Here is a 23,402-nt window from a genome sequence, read left to right on the forward strand (position 1 = left end):
TTTATTTCTAAATTGAGTATCCATTTTACTTTATCCTATTGTATTGTGTGAGATGTTGGTCTATGTCTAGTTTCCCGTTTTCCCAGGAGTTTTTGTCAAATAGTGAGTTCTTCCCCCAAATGCTTGGATCTTTTGAATTTATTGAACACTAGGCTACTATGTCCATTAACTACTGTGTATTTTGATTATCTAAGCTTTACCTTTGATCCACTTCATTTCTTAACCAGTAACAAACTATTTTGATGATTAATGCTTTATAGTATAGTTTGAGATCTGATATGGTATGGTCTCATCCCATCATATTTTTTCATTTACTTCCTTGATATTCTTGACATTTTGTTCTTCTAGATGAATTGTGTTATTATTTTTCTAGTTCTCGGAAATAAGTCTGGGGTAGTTTGATTAGTAAGGCACTAAATTGAGTAAATTAATTTATTTTATTTTTTATTTATTTATTTATTTATTTTTAATTTTAAACCCTTAACTTCTGCGTATTGACTTATAGGTGAAAGAGTAGTAAGGGTAGGCAATGGGGGTCAAGTGACTTGCCCAGGGTCACACAGCTGGGAAGTGTCTGAGGCCGGATTTGAACCTAGGACCTCCCGTCTCTAGACCTGGCTCTCAATCCACTGAGCTACCCAGCTGCCCTGAGTAAATTAATTTAGACAGAATTGTCATTTTTATTTTGTTTGCTCCAGCCTATCCATGAGCTAGCTATTAACATTTTTTCAAATTCTTATGTCTGGGAGGCAGCTGTGTAGCTCAGTGTATTGAGAACAAGGCCTAGAAAAGGGAGTCCTAGGTTCAAATCTGACCTAAGACACTTCTCAGCTGTGTGACCCTGGGCAAGTCACTTGACCCCCACTGCCTACCCTTACTACTCTTCTACCTTGGAGCCAATATACAGTATTGACTCCAAGACGAAAGGTAAGGGTCTAAAAAACATGCTTATGTCTAACTTTATTTACATAAAAAGTGTTTTCTAATTATGTTCATATAGTTGTTAGGTTTATTTTGGAAGGCAAACCTCCAGATATTTCATATTTCCTACAAGGATTTTAAATGGAATTTCTTTTTCTATCTCGCTGTTGAACTTTGTTTGTGGTTAATAGAAATGCTGATAATTTATGTGGGTTTATTTTGAATCCTACAATTTTGCTAAAGTTGTTCATTGTTTCTATTAGTTTTTTTGGATTCAGCTATATCTTTTTTATAGCAATTGTTTCCTAAAGCTGCCCTGAGGTAGGCTCTCTGAACTATAACTTGTGGGAAGCATCAGTTCTTGAGAGAATTCCAGCCATGCTTCTCATTTTATTCTCTGCTCAAGTAATTCTTTGCCAGCTATCCTTTCTTCAAATGGGTATATTTTTCTTTTTCCCCTTTCCCTTTCCATTTCCCCTGAGTTTTATCTTCTTCTGTTAGAATATTTGATTGAGAGTAGGGACTGTGTTTTTTCTATTTATATTACAACTTTCACATTTATTACAGTGCCTAGCAAGCACATAGTAAATGCGTTATCTTTCCAACTAAATGTGTTTTTCTGTACTCTCATGTATTCCTAATACCTAAAGAAGCCATTCAAAATAAAGGAAGCATTTCCTTTGATTTTGTCACTTTCCTAAATGAAATAAGACCTAGAGAAAAATCAGGCTGTACTTGTGCTTAGAAATTATCTTTCTAACAAATGCTTGAACGCATGGGCTGAGGAGGACATGATTGGGGATGTGGACTCGAAACTACCATACCAATGCAAATATCAACAATTTGGAAATAGGTCTTGAACAAGGACATATGTTAAAACCAGTGGAAATGTGCATCGGCTATGGGGGGGGGGACAGTAGGGGGTGAAGGGGAAAATAGGAGCTTGAATTATGTAACCATGTTAAAAATGAATAATAATAAATGATTTTTTAAAAAAAAGAAATTATCTTTCTGACTTCCTGGTTAAGATGGTGGCAGAGTAAAAGCAGCTGCTTAACCTCTCCTAACTGAAACATATAGGACTCCTCAAGAAGACATAAAAACAAATCCAGAGGAATGAAGGGACCCCAAAGCAGGGCTAAAGAAAGCATGGACTTCGAACACAGACCCCGAGGGCAGGCACGAGTGCAGGCACAGACTCAGATCCTGAGAGCAGGCGCGGACCTTGAGTGGGGACCCAATGCAGAGGGTTGCACGACTGTGGAAGCAGTGCCCAGAGATTGTTAAAGGAGCCTCGGGCAGAGGAACAAGCAAGAGGACACCACCAGGAGTCTTGACCCTGAGAACAACTAGACCTGAGACCTCAGGAGCCTAAAGAGCGCAGACAGACCCTGAGTGTAAGGATAAACCTGAAAGGGCACAGGGTTAGGTAACAATGGCAAGCCAGAGACAAGAACCCCAAAAGAGAAAGATCATCAAGAAGAAATCTGTAACACTCGACAACTTTTACACAGATAAAATCCAGACAACAGAGCAAACAGCAGAGGAGAACAAACAAGTATTTATATCTAAACCTTCCCAAAATAATGAAAACGGGTCACAAGGTCTTGAAGAGTTCAAATCTGAGATGATGAGAAAGATAGATTTGGCAAGAGAAGTGGGAAACAGCTCAAAAGGAAATTAATAGCTTAGAAGACAGAAAGTCCCAATTGGAGAAAGATGCCCCAAAATCAAACAAAATGGTAAGCAAATTAGAAACCAAAATCTGGCAAGAAACTAACAGTTTAAAAGGCAGAATTTCACAATAGGAAAGTGAGGCGAGTAAATTGAAGACCAGAAATGACCAGATTGAAAAGGAAAACTAAAAGATTATAGCCAAAAACCAGTCCCTAAAGGCTAGAATTGAGCATTTAGAAGCTAATGACCTCTCAAGACAGCAAGAACAAATAAAACAAAGTAAAAAAACTGAAATAATAGAAGGAAACATGAAATGTCTCAATGAGAAAGTGACAGACTATGAAAACAGGTCTAGAAAAGACAATTTGAGAATCATTGGTCTTTCTGAAAAACCAGAAATTAATAGAAATTTGGACTCCATACTAAAAGAAATTATTCAGCAAAATTGCCCTGAAGTTCTACAACAAGAGGGCAATATAAACATTGAAAGGATCCATAGATCACCCTTTACACCAGACCCAGAAAAGACAGTCCCAAGGAATATAATAGCCAAATTCAAGAGCTTCTAAGTAAAAGAAAAAATTTTACAAGAAGCCAAAAAGAGACAATTCAGATATCAAGGAGTATCAATCAGGATCACACAGGATCTAACAGCCTCCACACTAAAAGACCGTGAGGCTTGGAATATGATATTCAGAAAGGCAAGAGAACTGGGTCTACAACCAAGGATCACCTACCCATCAAAACTGACTATATACTTCCAGGGGAACGTTTGGGCATTCAACAAGATAGAAGATTTCCAAGTATTTGCACAGAAAAGAACAGGACTCAATGGAAAGTTCAATATCCAACCACAAAAATCAAGAGAAACATGAAAAGGTAAATAGGAAACAGAGGGGAAAGAAAGAAAACTCATATTTTTTAAATTTGCCTCTTTTTAAGGGCTTCAATATGATCTAATTATTGGTATTCCTATGTGGAGAAATGTTACGTATAATTCTCTGTAAAGAACTCTATTCACTATTATGGTATTCACTATTATAGTAATTAGAAGAATTATTCTTTGGGAGAGGATGGAATACTAAATGGTCTAAGATGATATGGGGAGGTGGGAAAGAGGGGGGTTAATAGTAGAGGACACCAAGAGAAACTTGAATGAATAAGAAAAATAGGATATTCTATTACACACAAAGAGGGCATGGGAAGGGGAAGGGATGAATACTATTATAAGAAGGAGAAGAGAGCATTAAGAGGTAATATTTAAACCTTACTCTCAGTGTAATTAACCCTGAGAGGGAAGAGTAGCTTTATCAATTGGGATGTAAAACTCTATCTAACCCTACTGAGAAAGTCAGAAGGGATAAATCAAGGGGAGCAGGGGAGTGGGGAGGTCAAAAAAGGGAGGGGAGAAGAAGAGGGAGGGAATTCATTAGGCCTTAAAAATAAAAAGAGGGGAATAATAAGGGGGGGGGTAGAAAAGGAAGTAAATCAAGGGAGGGGACAAGGGTTACTGGCATAAAGCAAACCATCGGTTTAAAAGGAAATAGTGTAAGAAGAAGAAGTAGAACTAGGAGAGGATACCAAAATGTTGGCAAATGCACAACTGATAATTATAACTCTGAATGTGAATGGAATGAACTCGTCCATAAAAAGGATGCAAATAGCAGAGTGGATTAGAAACCAAAATCCTACTATATGTTGTCTACAAGAAACACATATGAGGCAGATGGACATAAACAGGTTTAAGGTAAAGGGCTTGAGCAAAATCCTTTGGGCCTCAAATGAGAAAAAGAAGGCAGGAGTGGCAATTATGATTTCTGACATAGCCAAAGTAAAAATAGATATGATTAAAAAAGACAGGGAAGGTCATTACATCCTGATTAAAGGCAGTATAGACAATGAGGAAATAATATTGCTCTATATGTATGCACCAAATGGCATAGCAACCAGATTCATAAAGGAGAAGCTGGCAGGTCTCAAGAAGGAAATAGATAGTAAAACCATACTAATGGAAGATCTAAATATTCCTCTTTCAGATCTAGATAAATCAAACCAAAAAATAAATAAGAAAGAGATAAGAGAGATGAAGGAAGTCCTAGAAAAATTAGATTTAATAGATATGTGGAGAAAAATAAATAGGTACAAAAAAGAATACACCTTCTTTTCAGCTACAAATGGTACATTCACAAAGATCAAAATATATCAAGGGAAATAATGAAAAAAATATGAAGGAAGGGGGCCTAGCAGTAGCAGATATAAAACTGTACTATAAAGCAGCAGTCATCAAAATGGTATGGTACTGGCTAAGAGACAGAAGGGAGGATCAGTGGAATAGACTTGGGGTAAGTGACATCAGCAAGACAGTGTATAATAAACCCAAAGAGTCCAACTTTTGGGACAAAAATCCACTATTTGACAAAAACTGTTGGGAAATTTGGAAAACAATATGGGAGAGATTACATCTCTACACCAAAATAAATTCAGAATAGGTGAAAGACTTGAATATAAAGAGGGAAAATATAAATAAGTTAAGTGAACATAGAATAGTTTACTTGTCAGATCTCTGGGAAAGGAAAAATTTTTAAAGCCAAGCAAGAGTTAGAGAAAATTACAAAATGCAAAATAAATGATTTTGATTATATCGAACTAAAAAGCTTTTGTACAAACAAAAACAATGTAGCCAAAATCAGAAGAGAAACAACAAATTGGGAAAAAAATCTTTATAACAAAAATCTCTGACAGGGGTCTAATTACTCAAATATACAAGGAGTTGAACCATTTGTATAAAAAATCAAGCCATTCCCCAATTGATAAATGGGCAAGAGACATGAATAGGCAATTTTCAGATAAAGAAATCAAAAGTATCAATAAGCACATGAGAAAGTATTCTAAATCTCTAATAATTAGAGAAATGCAAATCAAAACAACTCTGAGGTATCACCTCACACCTAGCAGATTGGCTAAAATGAAAGAAGGGGAGAGTAATGAATGCTGGAGGGGATGTGGCAAAACTGGGACATGAATGCATTGCTGGTGGAGTTGTGAACTGATCCAACCATTCTGGCTGGCAATTTGGAACTATGCTCAAAGGGCTATAAAAGAATGCCTACCCTTTGATCCAGCCATACCATTGTTGGGTTTGTACCCCAAAGAGATCATAGATAAACAGACTTGTATGAAAATATTTATAGCCATGTTTTTTGAGGTGGCAAAAAACTGGAAAATGAGGGTATGTCCTTCAATTGGGGAATGGCTGAACAAATTGTGGTATATGCTGGTGATGGAATACTATTGTGCTCAAAGGAATAATAAACTGGAGGAATTTCATGTGAACTGGAAAGACCTCCAGGAATTGATGCGGAGCAAAAGGAGCAGAGCCAGAAGAACATTGTACACAGAGACCGATACACTGTGGTAAAACAGAATGTAATGGACTTCTGTACTAGCAGCAATGCAATGACCCAGGACAATTCTGAGGGATTTATTGAAAAAAAAGCACTACCCACATTCAGAGGAAGAACTATAGGAGTGGAAACAGAAGAAAAACAACTGCTTGAACACATGGGTTTAGGCAGACATGATTGGGGATGCAGACTCGAAACTACCACACCAATGCAACTATCAACAATTTGAAAATAGGTCTTGATCAATGACACATGTTAAAACCAGTGGAAATATGCATCGGCCATGAGGGTGGGGGGAGAGCTCGGGAAGTGAATGGGAAAGTAAGAGCATGAATTATGTAACCATGTTAACTTTTCTAAAAAATAAATATTAATAAATGTTAAAAAAAAAAAGAAATTATCTTTCTCTGTCCATCTTCCTTGCTTTGTAAGTAAAAAATAATCTGCTGACTGGCAATTATGTCTCAGAATTCTTCTCTCAGTTACCAACATAACTCAAATCCTTCAATTCTCATGTCTTATTCACTTTCTTCCAGCAACCCACACTATGACAGAAGATGGGGTACTGCACTTGGAATCAAGGATACTTGGGTTTAAACCCCATCTCAGATACTTCCTAGCTATTGTTATATTCATAACCTGGGAAATGATGGATGCCACCTTGAATGACAGGGAAGGCAGTTGGAAGAGATGGAACATTCCCAGGTGCCGTGAGCCAGGGGCAAACGTCGGTTGGCCTGGCAGTATAAATAACCCTGACAGCCACTTGAAGGGGTCTTTGGTCTTTTGGTCTTTTGGTCTTGGGCCTCTTTAGGTCTTCATGTCTCTGGGTCTTTCTAGCTTTTTAGGTCTCTAGGCCTCTGGGTGGTGAAGATAGGCTGGGAGGTCTATGAAGAAGAGGGTAGGAAGAATCTGAACATTTCCCGAAGACTGTGAGAGCTAGTGCATCACCAAACACTGATAGTGAGAAAGCTGAGAGAATAAGATCACCAACACAGCTGCATCAACAGCAGTCCCTATTCTCTGGCTTGGCTGTGGCCAGGCTGGGCCAGAGGTGTAGTGGAGAATAAAGCTCCAGCTTCTACTAGATCAATAGCCTCCAGTCCTGATTGTCAACTAGTTATAGATATTAGATTGACAGGGTCTCCAATCCCCATTCCTTGTCCTGTTTATCCTTTCCCTGATTATAGATTATAGATAAAGTGAGTTTAACAAGTACCTTCCTGAGTGGTCTTTATATCATGACCCTTGGGGTGGGAGTCAATGCAGTCAGATATCAAACATGATCCAAGGCAAATCAAAAGCCCTATATTAATTTATCCAACCCCAGGTTGCATCTGAAAGGGTTACCCATTCAGCTAACCTTTCTGGGTCCTCCCTGGGCAACTGTTAGAGGAAAGGGGAAATTATAACAACTATCAAGGGTGATCGGGTTGGTGTCCCTCCATCATCTGCAACTAGGGAGAATACATAGATGCATTCACATCACTGTATATCTATATCTCCCTAGGCCCTTTTTGTTTATAACACTATGTGACCTTTAGCAAATTACTTAAACTCTCTTCCAGCAATAAATCTGTAGTCCTCTATATAGCATATTTGGGCCTCAATTTCTTTTTTTGTAAAATGGGACTCAAAAGCTTGATCCTATAATATCAAACATATGCAAAATATGTCCTTGTTTGACTCTTCTCTGGAGCACCAGAGGAATATAAGTGTTTTGGGCTTCATGGGATTCTTCAGCCTGAAAACAAAGAGGGACAATTGGGAAGGAACTAAGAAATCAATAGAGCTGGTCAGTTAGGTACATGTGTTGACAAAGGAGAATCCTCAAGAAACCCAGAAAATAAATATGTAAGAAGAGAGTGGATAGACCTTAATGAGATTCACCAAAGACAAGACAATTAATGTTAATCAGACAGATCATTAAGAAGAACTGTAATGATTGATTAGAATTAAACAACAAGAAGTTGGGGATTAAGGAATAGGGGGGTTAGTTTAAGGATGAACCCTGGAACCCTCTATTCAAAAAAAGGGACATAATATCCTACAGAAATTCTTCTCTACTCTAACAGTGCTGAAGGAACAAGAAGCAAAGTGTGTGAAATGAACCCTCCATTCAGGAAGAAATGGAAAGCATGGATAAGAAGAAAGGAGATGATGATGATAATGATGGCAGTTATAATTTATATGGAATGTCTTAGTTTTCTTTTAAATCTTAAGTTTTCTGGCTCTGAATCAATTATCTTTATGACTTCTTGAATGGTAATATGTCACAGCTTGCTCACATCTACCCTACATATTTCTATTGCCCTTTGGGTGACCTTCAATTTTAATTCTTTGAGAATATGGGATTCTATGATTTCCAACTGGTGAGCATTATTAGGCAAAATATAGCTAAGTTTTACTTACAGCTTAAAATTGCACTAAGACTTTGGGGACATGCTGTTTTGCCATTTAAGATTTTTAAAACATTTTATGTTTTATTTAATTGGGAAGGAAGCAAGCAGAGGAGGTAGACAATTAGGAGAGGACCAGAGAAATAGACGGGTTTTAGAGAGAGCAGAGAGAGGATAGGAGAAGAGGAAATAGGGATTGAGTGAATAAAAGGAGAAGAGGAGGAAAGGGAAGGTATAGAAGGGAAAGAAAATAGGAAGAGGGGAAGAACAGTGGTGTGGGGAGGAAGCAGAGGTAGAAGAGGGAAAGTAGAGAGAAGCATCTATTTTTACCAATATGAGTTCACCTTCCAATAATAAATAGGTGTCATCTATAATTCTTGATTTTGGAGTCAGAGGATCTGAATTCAAATCTTCCTTCTGTGACTTATTACCTGTTTGACCGTGTGTAAGTCACTTCCCTCCTGTGAGCCTCAGTATTCTTGTCTATAAAATGAGGCAGCAGGCTAGTTGATTCCTAAGGTTCTTCCTCACTCTACATCGGTGACCCTTTGATTTCTTGAATGGTATTATGTCACATCCAACCTGTCTTTTTCTATGGTCCTTTGGACGACCTTCAACTTTAATATTAATTCTATTTAAGTCTATAGTATTCCATGATTTCCAGCTGGTGAACATCACTGGACAAAATGTAGTTGTTAAAAAATATGGTCCTGAGAACAAAGATTTCCATGTCAAGACTTGTTCTCTTCAACAATTTGAAATTATGGGTTGAAATTTTCAAACCATCGTGATTAAATTTAGAAATTGCAAATTCTGCCTCAGCCATCATCCTTCACTTTTCCCCTAGGGGGCAAAGGTTCAGCCAAGATCAGAACTTAGTGGCCGGCAGCAGCAGCTCCCCGGAAATGGCAGGGGACTGCAGCTGCTCTCCTCCCACTGATGGCTCAGCTCACAAATGATGGTCGTTAGAGTGAAAACTACAGATATTCATTTTCAGCATCTTCAGCCTTCTGACACATACACTTATTTAACTGATATCAATCCAGAAGGAATTGGCAAACATGTCAATCAAACTCCAGGGAATAATTAGGAAAAGATGGAAGGGTGATAGGCTAGAATAACCTCATTCCTTATTATAGGTCTTGGTCAATCAAAATGTAAGCTTAAAGGCTCAGGGATTTGCTTTCTAAGAAATCTTATCTCTGCCATTCTCCAAATGATAAACATAGAGGACAGGGGGACAGATAATGAGGAGGGGGGAATGGAGGACTTTCTGTTTCAGATCTGTGATTTCTTCAATGTAGAGAAAGTTTCTCTCTTCATCAACTCCTCAGCACTGATATGGATCAGCAAGTAGACAGTTCCTAGGAAACAGAGACTTGAGCTTCCAGAGGCACAGAGAAATGAAGTTATTTCTCCACTGCTATAGCTAGGATGGGGGTGGAGGGGAAAGGAAACCAGACTTTTCTAACTCAAAAGTGAGTCTCTATCCACATGGCTCCTCGATATTCTCATATTTCAAAGGATCTCCACTCTAGTGATTCAAATTACATTTCATCCATCCTTGGCCATTCTGTGCAACCTTGTTCTCCTGTGATTTAGCTACAGGAGGTGCATTCAGTGTGAATTTCTCAATAACAGTGCTAATTCTAATAATAATATTCGATAATGTTGGATTTTTTCCAATCACTATGTTGATTGATTTCATCCAACTTTTTTCCCTCATTTATTCTTTGTTATAAGTGATGTATCTCTGGGATACAAAGGGAAATGTCTGTTATATAAAAACAAAATCAATATAAATTAATCCAAAAATATCAATGGTCTCATTGAACTGATTGAAGATGAGATTACAGCCTAAAAATAACAATAATAATTTATATTTATATAGTGTTTTAAGGGTTAAAAACACTTTATATATACTAACTCATTTAATCTTTTTACCCAATTTTTAAAATCAGCAATTTTATCTACTAGTGTAATAGTTTACCAGATACTTAAAGCAATGCAGTGGTTAGAGTATTCAGTCTAGAGTGAGGAAGACCTGAGTCCAAATCCTGCCTCTGACTAACTATGAAACTCTGGGCAAGTCAGTTAACCTCTGTCTAACAAGGGCTGAGGACCAAAATGATATAGCATTTTAATGTGCTTATCACAGTGCCTAGAACATGGTAGATACTTAATGCTTGGCAGGAAAACCTGAATTCAAATCTAGCCTCACTTACTAGCTTATGACACTTATCTCTGTTTGCTTCAGTATCCCCATTTGTGAAATATGCTGGAGAAGGAAAATTTTTGCCCAGAAAAATTCCAAATGAGATGTGAAATGGAATTATGCTCCTTTGCTTATTTTAACTTGATCAATCAAGAACAAGATGTGCTCCTTCTCTCCTTTTACACTAAAAAAGGTAGTTCACACCCTCAAAGACCGGAAATGGATCCCATAAGCACTGCCTATCCTGAGCAGTGCCAGGAAAATTAAGAAACTATGATAGGTTCCTGAGATGTGATAGACCAGCCCATAGTGAGAGGAAGTAGAAACCAGAGAGACAGGAAATGACATGGAAAAAAGGTGAGACCAAAAGAGTTGAGCATTTACATTGGCAGCTTTGGATTCCTTCTGGGTTGGAGGACTTCTTCTATACTGGAGGACTTCTGACACTCTCTTTGGTGAGGCACTTGGATACAGACTTAGGGAATTTAGCTAGGCAATATTGTCTACCTCCTTCCTACATTTTCCTCTCTTCACTATCTCAAACTTGCTGTAATAAAACTACTAAAGCTACTAACAGTCTTGAAACTTAAGTCAATTTTTATAAACAGCGACCACAAACCCTTTTTAACTCTTACAATTTGGACAAACCAATTTTAACTCTTAAAGAAGTCACAATGAGTCAGATACAACTAACTAAACAATAACAAAAGTGTTTTGTCTTACTTCTTTCTTAAATGTAAAAGAATAATAGCAGCATAGTAACTTGCCTTTTGCCTCTTATTGTTTGAACTTCAAGGAATGAAGATGTAGAAAGCTGAAATAGCAATATTAAGAGCTAACACTTACTTAGGACACTAAGTCTTGCCAAGCCCTTCATATAAATAATCTCATTTGAGTCTCTTAACAACCCTATGTGGGAGGGCAGATATTACCGTCCCTTTTTTACAGGTAAGAAAAATGATGCTCAGAGACAGAGGTTAAGTGACTTGACCTGGTTTACAAAGGCAGTAAATATCATGGGCAGAATTTGACTCCAGGTCTCCCCTGATTCCAGTTCTTCAAGTCTCTGTTACTAGGAAGCTATTCACTTGCTAATCCAAATCAGTTCTAGGAGTTCTTCAAAGGGCAATTCAGGGGGGAAAAGAGACCTTCTCTACATTGAAGAAATCACAGACCTGAGTTCCAAGAACCCTTGCTCCTATACTACACTCTCTCTCTCATACACACATAGAAAGATGATCAAAGTCTAACACTAACCCCACCCTATCCTCAGTTGGATTAAAAATACAAGTGCCAAGTACATGGTAGGTTTTTGAAGAATACATGCAGAATTGGAAGGCACCTTATACCTTCCTTGCCTTTTGTACTTCAATGGTGATTTCTACAACTAACCGCATGTCAAGTCAGCATCCAAGGACATTTCAGAAGAGGCAGGAAAATGATGGAAGAAGAAAAAGGGAGAGAGAGAATCAATTAGGCCAAGGAAAAGGAGAAAGGCCAAATCACTCTTCCATCTGCCCACCATAGTTAATAAGAAGGTTTCATTTACTGCTTATCAATTTATTGGCAAAGTACACAATTATATATCTATAGCTAGACAGGACCTCAGAGGCCATCTAGTCCAAAACTTTCTCATTTAACAAATGAAGAAACAAAGGCCTAGAGAGACTGGATACTTTGTCCAGTCACACTGGTAGCAAGCATTAGAAATAGAATACAAATCCAGATTCTTCTGCCTACAAAATCAGTGCTCTTTTTTTGTTGACTTGTTCAAAAAGAAATTCTTCCTTGCCCCATCTCTCCCATCCACTTATATTTTAGTGGTTAAGATCCAATGAATGAGAGGAGGTTTCAATAAAGACATACAATTTCAATCTAGAAGTTTTAGAGACCATTTTGTCCATCCCTTTCATTTTACAAATGAGGAAACTGAGGTGGGAAGGCTAAGAAAAGTACCTTTAGGTCATATGAATAATAAGAAACAAAGCCATGATTTGAGCTCAAATACTCAGACTTCAAATCCTTTCTTTCCAATATGTTATGGGGCCATAGTTTCAATGATTACCCTAAAATATCCTTTGTTGTAGAAGCCTAGTCCTGAGTACAGGTGTGATCCTTGGGGATAATTATGGCTAAAGTATTTGCTAGCACAAACATTTTTTGACCTTCTGCTGAAGAGGTCATGGCTTTGATTTTAACCTGTCCTCCTCTCATCCCCAATCTTCTACACCCTCCTCCCACCCCCCTCTGATTTTGTCCTGTCCCAGGCTTTTCCCTATGAAGGTGATTTAGATGAGATGGCATCCATGGTGTTAAAACACTTTTCAAATTTTAAGATATTAGAGAAGTAAAACAGTTATGACCTAGGTCTTGGAATGTCTCATTGAGTTTTTAGAGGCAAAGTACCCAAAGGAGTTTTATTGTGATTTACCTACAAATTAAGAAATAGCTCCCCCTTCTGGCAAAAGGATAAAGTAAATGTCCTGCCTTCATTGCAGGATGGCCCTTTCTCTCCACCCCCAAAACATTATTTCTCTAACTCTGCACACTAAATTCCTTTCTTTGATTAAATGAATGATTTCTATATATATAGAAATAATTTTTAAATGATATGCACACATCAAAAGATCAGAGGATTTGGAGTCAGAAGGCACAGAATTGGAAGGTCTCCCAGTTGAAGGATCTTTGGATACCATCCAGACTAAGCTGTACATAAACAAGAATCCAGGCTGTATCATCTCAAACAAGTGGCCATTCAAGAAAAACTCAGAATGGGAGTCCATGACTTCCCAAGACAATTCATTCACCAATTTGGAAGGTAGATAGATAGACAGACTAGATAGATAGATAGATAGATAGATAGATAGATAGATAGATAGATAGATAGATAGACAGATAAATAGATAGAGACAGACATACAGATAGATAGACAGACAGACAGACAGACAGACAGACAGACAGATAGATAGATAGATAGATACACACAGACAGACAGGTAGGTAGACAGACAGATGGACATATGGATAGATGAATAGATGGATGGATTGATAGAGAGATAGACAGGCAGATAGATGGATAAATATAGACAGACAGACAGAGATAGATAGATAGATAGATAGATAGATAGATAGATAGATAGATAGATATGGATGGATATAATTTATATATGAAATATACATAATATATATTGGTTATGTATATATATACATGTACATTATGAAAAAATCATAATGCTTAGGGTTAGAAGACATTAAGTCAATTTCTGGCTTTAATACTTGCTACCTGTGTGACTTAACCTTTCTGAGCTTCAGTTGCTTGTCTGTAAAAGAAAGGGATTGGTCGAGATATCTTATAGACTTCTTTCTAGTTCTAAGGTATGTGATATTAATTGTTAGGAACCCTTGTATAAGCTGAAAAGGGTTGTCAAGTTATCTTCTAAGGTTCTTTATAACCCTAAAGTATATCATGCTAATTGTTAGGAAGACTTTCCTTGCATAATCCAAAATGAATTTCAGCAACTTTTATTCAGTGCTGCTAGACCTGCCCTTTGGGAGCTAAGGAAAATAAATCTAATCTCTATTCCACATTCAGGCCCTTCAATGTCAAGACACATAACATGTCATCACTTAATTATCACTTTTCCAGGTTTCTATATCCCCAGTTCATTTGACTGATCCTTAGGACATCTCTAGTGGAATGCCCCACCACCATTTCACACTCTTAATTATCTTCAGTCAACTAATCCATCAGCAGACATTTGAGAGTGTACTATGTGCCAAGCACTGCGATAGATGTTGGCAACACAAAAACAAAAGGGGACTGTCCATTGAGGACCTTACGTGCTCCTGGAAGGATATAACATGGTCACAGAAAAGTAAATATAAGATATATACAAGACATACAAAATTCTTTCCAGAGGGGTGACTTCCAAATTGAAGGAGTCAGTGCTTCAGCTGAGACTTGAAGGAAGCTAGGACTTTTTTTTTTCTAAAACCCTCACCTTCCATCTTGGAGTCAATACTGTGTATTGGCTCCTAGGTGGAAGAGTGGTAAGGGTAGGCAATGGGGGTCAAGTGACTTGCCCAGGGTCACACAGCTGGGAAGTGTCTGAGGTCAGATTTGAACCTAGGACCTCCCGTCTCCAGGTCTGACTCTCAATCCACTGAGGTACCCAGCTGCCCCCTAAAGCTAGGACATTTTAAGAGGCAAAAGGAGAAAGGAAAATATTGCAGGCGGGGATAACAGAAAGGAGGCATGAACTCTAAAACATACTCTTCCCATTCCATTTTTACAACCATAATTCTTGTCATTATATGTTATATAAAAGAATTATATTATCATGATATAATATCAGATTTATGATTTCTTCAGCACAGGGAACTACAAGAGAGGAAGTCCCTCTGCCAGGACATACTGGCATTTGCTCTGCTACTGAGAATCTAAGAGAATCCTCTAGGACAGAGGGCAAGCTTCTTAATACTCCCCAGTGAGACCTGAACCAGAATAGAAGACAATTCTACTGAATTTTAATGTGATATGTTAATTTTTAAAAACTATGTATTTCTAAGTCAATATGTAGCTGCTAGGGATCTTTGTATACAATTAATTTAATCTTTGTCCAAGCTTGACACAGCTGCTTCTGGCTACTGAAAGGAGACTTACCTGGTCACACACCCAGTATATGGCAGAGATAGAACTTGAACTTAGGTCTTCCTAACATTGGAATTGGCCCTTTATCTACTCTCATGTTGTCATACATATGTGTGTATGTGTACCAGGGATATAAGTAGGGACCGAGGGGAATCTCATTCCAGTATAAGTTATCAGTTAGATGAGATGGCCACAGAGATGCCCCCTCCATTCTACCATTCTATGATTGTTTGAATACAGCCCCTGTTTGGGTATGAGAATCACCAGCTCATTGATCTGAAGTTGGAAGGGTGTAGAGATCATGCTTCATAAGAACTGGTTGAAGGAAATGGGATGGTTAGGCTACACAGACCGAGGCAAAGAGATATGGGTCAGATTCAGAGAGAACTCCCAGGGTTTGTTTCTTTACCATCAGAAAGAGAGAAACCTTGATGTTCCTTATCCCCCTCTAATTCTCCCTCTTTCTTTGCATGGAATGATTCACCTTCCATTAACGATCCTCCAAGAAGCCCCAATACCCTCCCACAGAAAGGTTTTTTTGGCCAGCTGCTCAATGCCAGGAAAGACAACAGATGAAGAATGAGGATGATGGGCACAGCCACAAAGGAGTCCTGTGTTCTTTCTGGCAGAACAAGCCACCACTCGACTGGAGGTCAGATTTCCCTGCACCTGATTGTTCCCACAGGGGCTCAAGTTGCCATACCCATATTCAACAAGCCCTATCCCTGAAATGTAAAACTCCCAGCCTTTCTTTGATATTGGCTCTGACCGTATCTTGTCACAATCTACTGGGAAAAGGCGAGATCTGTATGACAGGTTGGAAATTGGAGTGGGAGAGAAATGTATCCCAGATACTTCACCCAAGACAAACAATTTATATCCAAATGCTGGTGAGGCCAGGGATCTTATCTTAACATGGCAAGACATATGTGATCCTTCAAACTCTGTCTTAGAGAAAGAAGCTACAATCTTGGGATATTCTCATTTGTCTTGAATACTGGGGGCAACAATATGTTACTCACACTAACAACTGTAGATCTGTTGGGGAGGGTTAGTTAGTGAATATTAGATAAGGTTATCCAAATTCCCTTTCCTACCTTCCCTTACTTTAATAAACCAAACCATCATGTGTTTGTTACCTCTGCTTGGAGGTATTTATACTACTCTTTTTTTTAAAAAAAAAAAATAAATAAATAAATGACCCTTTACCTTCAGTCTTGGTATCAATACTTAAGACAGAAGAGCATTAAGGATTAGGCAACATGTTACACAATTAGAAAATGTCTGAGGCCAGATTTGAACCCAAGTTCTCCCAATGTCAGACTGGTATGGTATTTGATGGTATTTACTAACCTTTTAAGATAAGATCCCTGGCCTTGTCAGCATTAGAGGAAAGAATGTGCAGTAAGGCTTTTGAAAAAAAAGCAAAATAAAATACACAATATTACAAAGGAAACTTATTTTTTTTTATAAAAGCTCCTGGACCCCTAATTAAGAAGTAGCCCTGAACTAGAAGTTTCTCAGTTCCTCTCCAATTCTTCCTCTGTAATCCTGTCCATTTATCATTTTCATTTCTTTCACTTCATTATCTTTTTTAAAAGCTGTGTGTTCCTGGGTAAGTCATCCAATTTCTCAATGCCCAAGGCTCTAAGATTATAAGCTATAGGTGAGCAGCCAGTCTGTAGTAATGGAGAGATTTTGTCCACCATTTTTGAAGGAGGAGGAGGAGGAAGTAGAAAAGAGTAAGTAAATTAAATAACTACATTAATATATCTCTGGTATAACATTGTAAAACATGAAGTAAATAATGCTCTAACTCTATGCTCAGTTCTAGGTACCACTTTCCAAAAGAGGACATTAAGAAGCTTCACTTCTCCACACCTCAGAGAATCTTTCCCAATTTCCCTTAAACCTTTGTCTCTGTTATCTCCAATTTGTCTTCTGCATAGCTTCTTTATACATAATTGTTCCCTCATTAGCCTGTGAGATCCTTGAGAATGGAAACTGATTTGTGCCTTCCTTTGTGTTCCTAGCATTTAGCACATTAATAAATGTTTATTGACTGACTGATCTCAGTTTCCTCATCTGTAAAATGAGGGGATTAGACAAGACTTGTAAGCCTTGTCTTGGAAGTTTCCTTTCAAATCTATTATCCCCTGATTTTTTAAGCTATTGTGTTTCTGGAGAAGGGAAGTCAGGATCTTCAGATAAGACTAATCTATAGAAAAAGGTGATGATTAGCCTTGATAAGGTTTAGCAGATACACAAAAGCTTTATATAGACATGGAAAGGTCTCTTATACATAAAAGAGATTCAACTTGTTCTGTTTAGCCCCAGAGAGAAGAAGAGGGGCAAAGAGTAGAAGTTGCAGATTTACATTGCTTTAAGGAAAAATGCCCTGACAATGAGAGCTTCCCCAAAATGGAATGGCTTATCTAAAAAAATAATGAACTGTCCAGTTCTGAAGAAAACTTCATAAGAAGTCTGAACAGTCACTTAAAATGTGTATTATATAAAGAGGATGCCTTTGCTTTTCCATGTACAATTTGAACAGCTCCCACATCCTCAGAGCTGATTGACCACTTCCAGGACACTCTCTCCTAACACAAGCAAAAGAGAAAATAGATAAGAAATGGGGTCAATTCTCTAGAAAACTGGTACCCCTGAAAAGATAATGTACCAGCAACCTGCAATTTTATCTGCATGAAAACTCTGTCTAGGGAAGTGAGCAAAAGTCTACAAGTTAAAGACTCTGAGAGTTGACTGAGACTATGCTAAACATTAAAGATAAAAAAAACACTAAAGATTAAAAAAGTCCACACTCTAATAGAGGCAACAATATTCAAATAACTAGGATAAATACACTGTAAAAGAATGATAATCTCAAAGGGAAGGTACCAATGGTAAGGATAAGGGAAAGGGAAATGGAGAATTTGGGAAGGCTTCCTGCAGAAAAGATAGTATTTGAGCCAAGACTTGAAAGAAGGCAGGAGAGTCAAGAGGCAAGAATGAGGAGGGAGAGTCATTGCCAGGCACTGGGGATAGCTAATGTAAAGACATGGCATCGTGTATGAGAAACAACAAGTCAGTCAGTTTAAGAGAAATGAAATGACTGGCCCCAAACCCTACAATGCCAAAGGCAGGATCTGGATATAGGTCTTAGCACTAGACTTATTCTTCCTTCATTATGAAACCAATGACATTATGGGGTGATGTTTTTATTTGAGCAGGAATTGGATTAAGTGAGGCAGAGATGCACCTCACACCAGTCATCAAAGCCCAGTAGCAGGACAAAAGTTAGAATAACTGGTGATACTTCCTCCCTTTTAATCCAGCCATACCACTGCTGGGTTTGAACCCCAAAGAGATAATAAGGAAAAAGACTATACCACACTTGGTAAAATTGAATGTAATGGACTTCTGTACTAGCAACAATGCAATGATCCAGGACAGCTCTGAGGGACTTATGAGAAAGAACGTTATCCACATCCAGAGAAAGAACTGTGGGAGTAGAAATACAGAAGAAAAACATGATTGATCATGTGGTTTGTTGGGGAGATGATTGGGGATGTAGACTAAACAATCACCCTAGTACAAATATTAATAATATGGAAATAGGTAATGACACACGTAAAACCCAGTGGAATTGCTCATTGGCTCCAGGGGGATCAGGGGGGAGGAGGAGAGGGAAAGAACATGAATCATGTAACCATGAAAAAAATATTCTAAATCAATTGATTAAATATAATTTTTCAAAAAAATAAAATAAAATAAACTCTTTGGGGAAAAAAAGACTAACTGGTCATAGCCCAGGATGCAGAGGGGGCATCTTTGATATCTGACCAAGCTCTAAGCACTCTACAGCACCTACTTCAGTTGCCTTCATGGCCATTGGAATAAATTGTTCTCAGCTGCCCATTTGGCCAGGGGAAGTCTTCACACACACTTATGGATAGCTTTGAGGCCGTCAATTACCTTCCACTTGGTTTAGCCCATTTACTGAGATTGTTTTATAGGAATGTGGTCATTGCACATGCTAGAGCTTCTTGGAGTCATAGGTGAGTCCTGGGTAACAGGGAGACACAGAAGGTGGATGGGCAGCCCTGGAAAGAGCTAAGCAAGCCCTCACACCAAAGATGCTAGCCCTCCTTGCACACCCCTTTCACCTCAGTATACACTATATGTATTCTCAACTGCCTTCATATTTTAATAATAGCTAACATGTAAAACAGCTTTGTGTCAGGCACTGTGCTAAACATGTTACAATTATTCTCTTACTTGATCATCACAATTCTGAGAGATAACTGCTAAAATTAGACCCATTTTAGAGATAAAGAAATTGAAGTAAACAGAGTCTAAGTGACTTGACCAGGGTTATAAAGCTAGTAAGTGTTTAAGGTGGCATTTGAAGTCTGGTGAAACCCAGAGCCACCTAACTGCCTAGGTAGGGAACATACCGATAATTTTATCTATATAGGGAACCTCTTAGAAAAGGAACATCCCTTCACTAGTATAGGTACACATCTCCTCTATACCTTACAGTCTTAGAGAGTTGCTTAGTACACTGGCTCAATTAATGATTTGCCTAGGGTCACACAACCTGTGTTGAAGGGGGAACTTGAACCCAGATCTTCCAATTCTTTATCGACTATGTCACAATAAAAACAGTAGTGTTTTAAATCAAAGCATGATTAAAAGACACCATGTAAGTAATCGTGAGCTTGGTTCAAGCCTAAACAAACCACACAGTTTACAATTTAAAAAAGAAAATTTAAAAAAGAAAAATTGTTGCACAGTAGTATGTATTCAAGCATCCTTTCCATCTCTGTGCCTCTACCAAGAAACAGCAACATGATTGCCTTGGGGCGGGGGTAAGAGGATTCAATATCTTATTGCTAACTGCAAGTCTCCCAGGAATCAAATAGCATTTTGTATTTTTAAAGCTGCCAGTTAAAAATAGACACCGCATACTGAAATCAGATTGCTTCTGATTATGGTAATCTACAGGAGAAAAAAAATACTCCATTGTAAGAGAGACATGATGAAATGATAATGTGGCAGTTGTCACTTCCCAGGAAGCCTCACCTCAGGCAGCTCTGTGGCCTCTCATTTTCCCTGGCCAGAGAGAACAACACACTGCCCCCTAATTTCATGCCATCTGAAGCCATTGTGTACAGAAGTCAGTTTTCTATAAAAATCAAAAAAAAGAGACTGACAGTGAAGTGATGGGCTAAATATGCAAAATGAATATATGTATCAAAATCAGTGTGGGAATTTATTTTGTTCAACTATGCATATGTGTTACAAGGGTTTTTCTTGTTTTTAAATGGAGAGTGGAGAAAATGGACTTTTCTTCATTGAAAATAAACAATTTTATAAATAATATTAAAAATTAAAAAATCAAATGGGAGTAAGAAATTCTTGGTTGAAGTCAGTACTTTTATAGTGGCAGGACCAGTTGATTTCCAGATCTTGGATTACTGATTTCTAATGAGAATATCAAGCTGTACACACGATGAGAAAAATAATTAACACGAAAACTGTGGAGCAGCATGTTTCTGTGTGTGATGCTGATGAGGCACCAATTTTAACGGATCCATTCTCAGAGGATATTCCAAAAATTGGTATGAAACTTGATCAAACTCAAACCTCATAGCATACATAACCACTTCCTGTACAGTGGAGAATTCTTACCTCTAAGTGGCAGCACCTGTGAAGTCTTACAAATAAGTGACCAATGGAATCCAGATTTGGAAGATTTCCAGAAGAGTTCATTATTTTCTTGGCCAAACAATTGCTTCCGAAGTGCCATTATCCAAATGGGGAAGCAATGGCAGAGAAAATTCTACATAATTCATAAGTCTACCTTACATTCATTTTAAAAAAATCCAAACCTGCGATTCCATCCCTTTCCCAGTGTGAAAACTCTCTTCCCATTAATGTAAGTCATCAGGTCCTTCATAATTGATCAGAAATTTATAAATTTAGAGTTAGAAGGAAACTCAGTAGCCAAGTGGTCCACCTCCTTCATTTAACAGATGAGGAAAGGAAAGCCTAAGGAGATTAAATGACATTCCCAAGGTCACAAATGTAATAAACATCAGAGCAGGAATCTGAACCCAGATATTTTGGTTCAGGAATCAGAGTTCCTTATGGGGTGCCAAGACTAAAGAGTATTTATTAAATGTTTACTGATTGCCAGACAACATGGTAAATACTGATGTTACAAAAAAAAAGAAAGAAAATAAAAATAATTCCTGCACTCATGGAGCTTACATTCTAATAGGAGAGATTACATATATATTTAAAAGCTCAGGAAGGGGGACAGAACATATAAAAGAAAATGATGTTTATGGTCACAGAGGCAGGAATTTAACATGGTTCTTCCTAACTCCAAAGCCAGCTCATTCTACATGATCCCAGTCTATTTATTACTCTTTGCAACTTAAATACAGTAACAACATGGACTCCACCACTTTTGTATTTCCAAGTTTAATTGGCTGAAAACAAGCCACAAGCAATCAGTGACAAATAACAATCTTCTAAGCATTTTTTCTGCTCTCATTACTCAGAGCACTAGACATAAATTCTTATGTGCATAATATGTCCCACATGGAGAAAATGGACAGCAGTTTGAGAACAAGAATTAATGATCAATCAGTCTAGATCAATGGTTCCCAAACTTGTTTGGCCTACTGCCCCCTTTCCAGAAAAAATAGTACTTAGTGCCCTGGAAATTAAATTTTTTTTAATTTTAATGGCAATTAATAGGAAAGATAAATGCACTTGTGGCCATCACCGCTCCCCTGGATCACTGCAGCACCCACCAGGGGGCGGTGGTGCCCACTTTGGGAATCACTGGTCTAGATCTTGAAATATCTAATGAGAGAACTGAATGAAAGTTTGAAGAGTTGAGCTTTATTTTTCTTTCTGATTTATAGTGGAATTCAGCACTTGTATTAATAGCTTTAATTTTTAGACATCTTTACTTCCAAAGTTATTTCCCCACTTCTTCCCCTATTCAGATAGCCATACCTTATTTAAAAAAAAGAGGGAGAGAAAGAAAAGTGGGGGGAGGAAAGGGAGAGAGGGAAAAGGTGGGAAGAAGGGAGGGAAGGTAGGAAGACAACATAACAACATAACAACGAAATCTGAAAATATACATATTATACAATACATATAGAGTCTCCAGTTTCTGATAAGGGGGAGGAGGGAGGAAATGCATCATCACCATCTTTCACTATAGATCAATAGCATTTGAACCAATAACCAACTACTTCAATATTCAACCTAGTGGGAACCCATGGAATTCAGTTCCATGAAAATTCAGTAAGCTCTTTGGTAATCTGGGTATCACACGATCAGAATTTTAAGTACAATTTATGTTTTAGTACAATGTAGAAAGGAATGGAAGCAAAGAGAGTCCTGAGTCACTCCCTCCCACAAAAAAGTTAAAAGTTCTTACCTGTCGTATCTTGACTAAGAGTCTCTTGGCTGCTGCTGCTGTAAGAAGGCACTGGAGTGATGGACAGTGAAGCTGGGCAAGATAAAGGGGTCGCTAAGTCAGTCTTTCGTGTGAAAGAGCTGTGATACACAGGAATGCCTGCATCTTTGGAGATGAAGAGAGGCAGATCAGATGATAGTGGAGGTCCACCTTGAGCATATGGGTTCTTCCAGTGGGATAACCCAATAGCCACTGGTCCGGCAACATCATAACCTGACAACATAAACATTTAAGGTCAGCACAGGCAAGTCAAGCACCATTACATGTGGCTCCCTGTCTGTTTTACAAAACCCTTTGCTGTGACTTTGCCCAAAGAAAGTCCTCCTTGAGGAAGTCTCAATGCCTAGAGGAATGATAATGACAATTTCTGGTCCTTATCCATGATTTCATGGGTGTTGACAGCTCTCCAGTGAAGAGATTCTCAGTAGTAAAGCAGAATAACACCTGGACAGTAACTTGAATTCAATAACTCATCTATCTGTAGATGATGGTCTTGGAGATGAAAACACTGACAACAGCAACATCAGCATCCGGAAGAGCCACAACTGACTTTGGAGAGAAGTCCCACCTCAGACAGATACATACATGGTGTGTCATCCTGGTCACTTAACTTCTCAATGTCCCAGGCACTT

General features: G+C 38.1%; 1 protein-coding gene across 1 annotated transcript in view; it reads right to left on the reverse strand.

Moving 5' to 3' along the window:
• ANO4 (anoctamin 4) overlaps positions 1-23,402 on the reverse strand; it is a 459,137-nt gene that overhangs the window by 414,753 nt on the left and 20,982 nt on the right. The window contains exon 3 of the mRNA XM_044677798.1: positions 22,732-22,983. Coding sequence (XP_044533733.1) covers positions 22,732-22,983 — 252 coding nt within the window. The remainder of the gene's footprint in view (positions 1-22,731; positions 22,984-23,402) is intronic.

This window comes from Gracilinanus agilis, chromosome 5, assembly GCF_016433145.1.
Source record: "Gracilinanus agilis isolate LMUSP501 chromosome 5, AgileGrace, whole genome shotgun sequence".
NCBI classification, from domain to species: Eukaryota; Metazoa; Chordata; class Mammalia; order Didelphimorphia; family Didelphidae; genus Gracilinanus; species Gracilinanus agilis.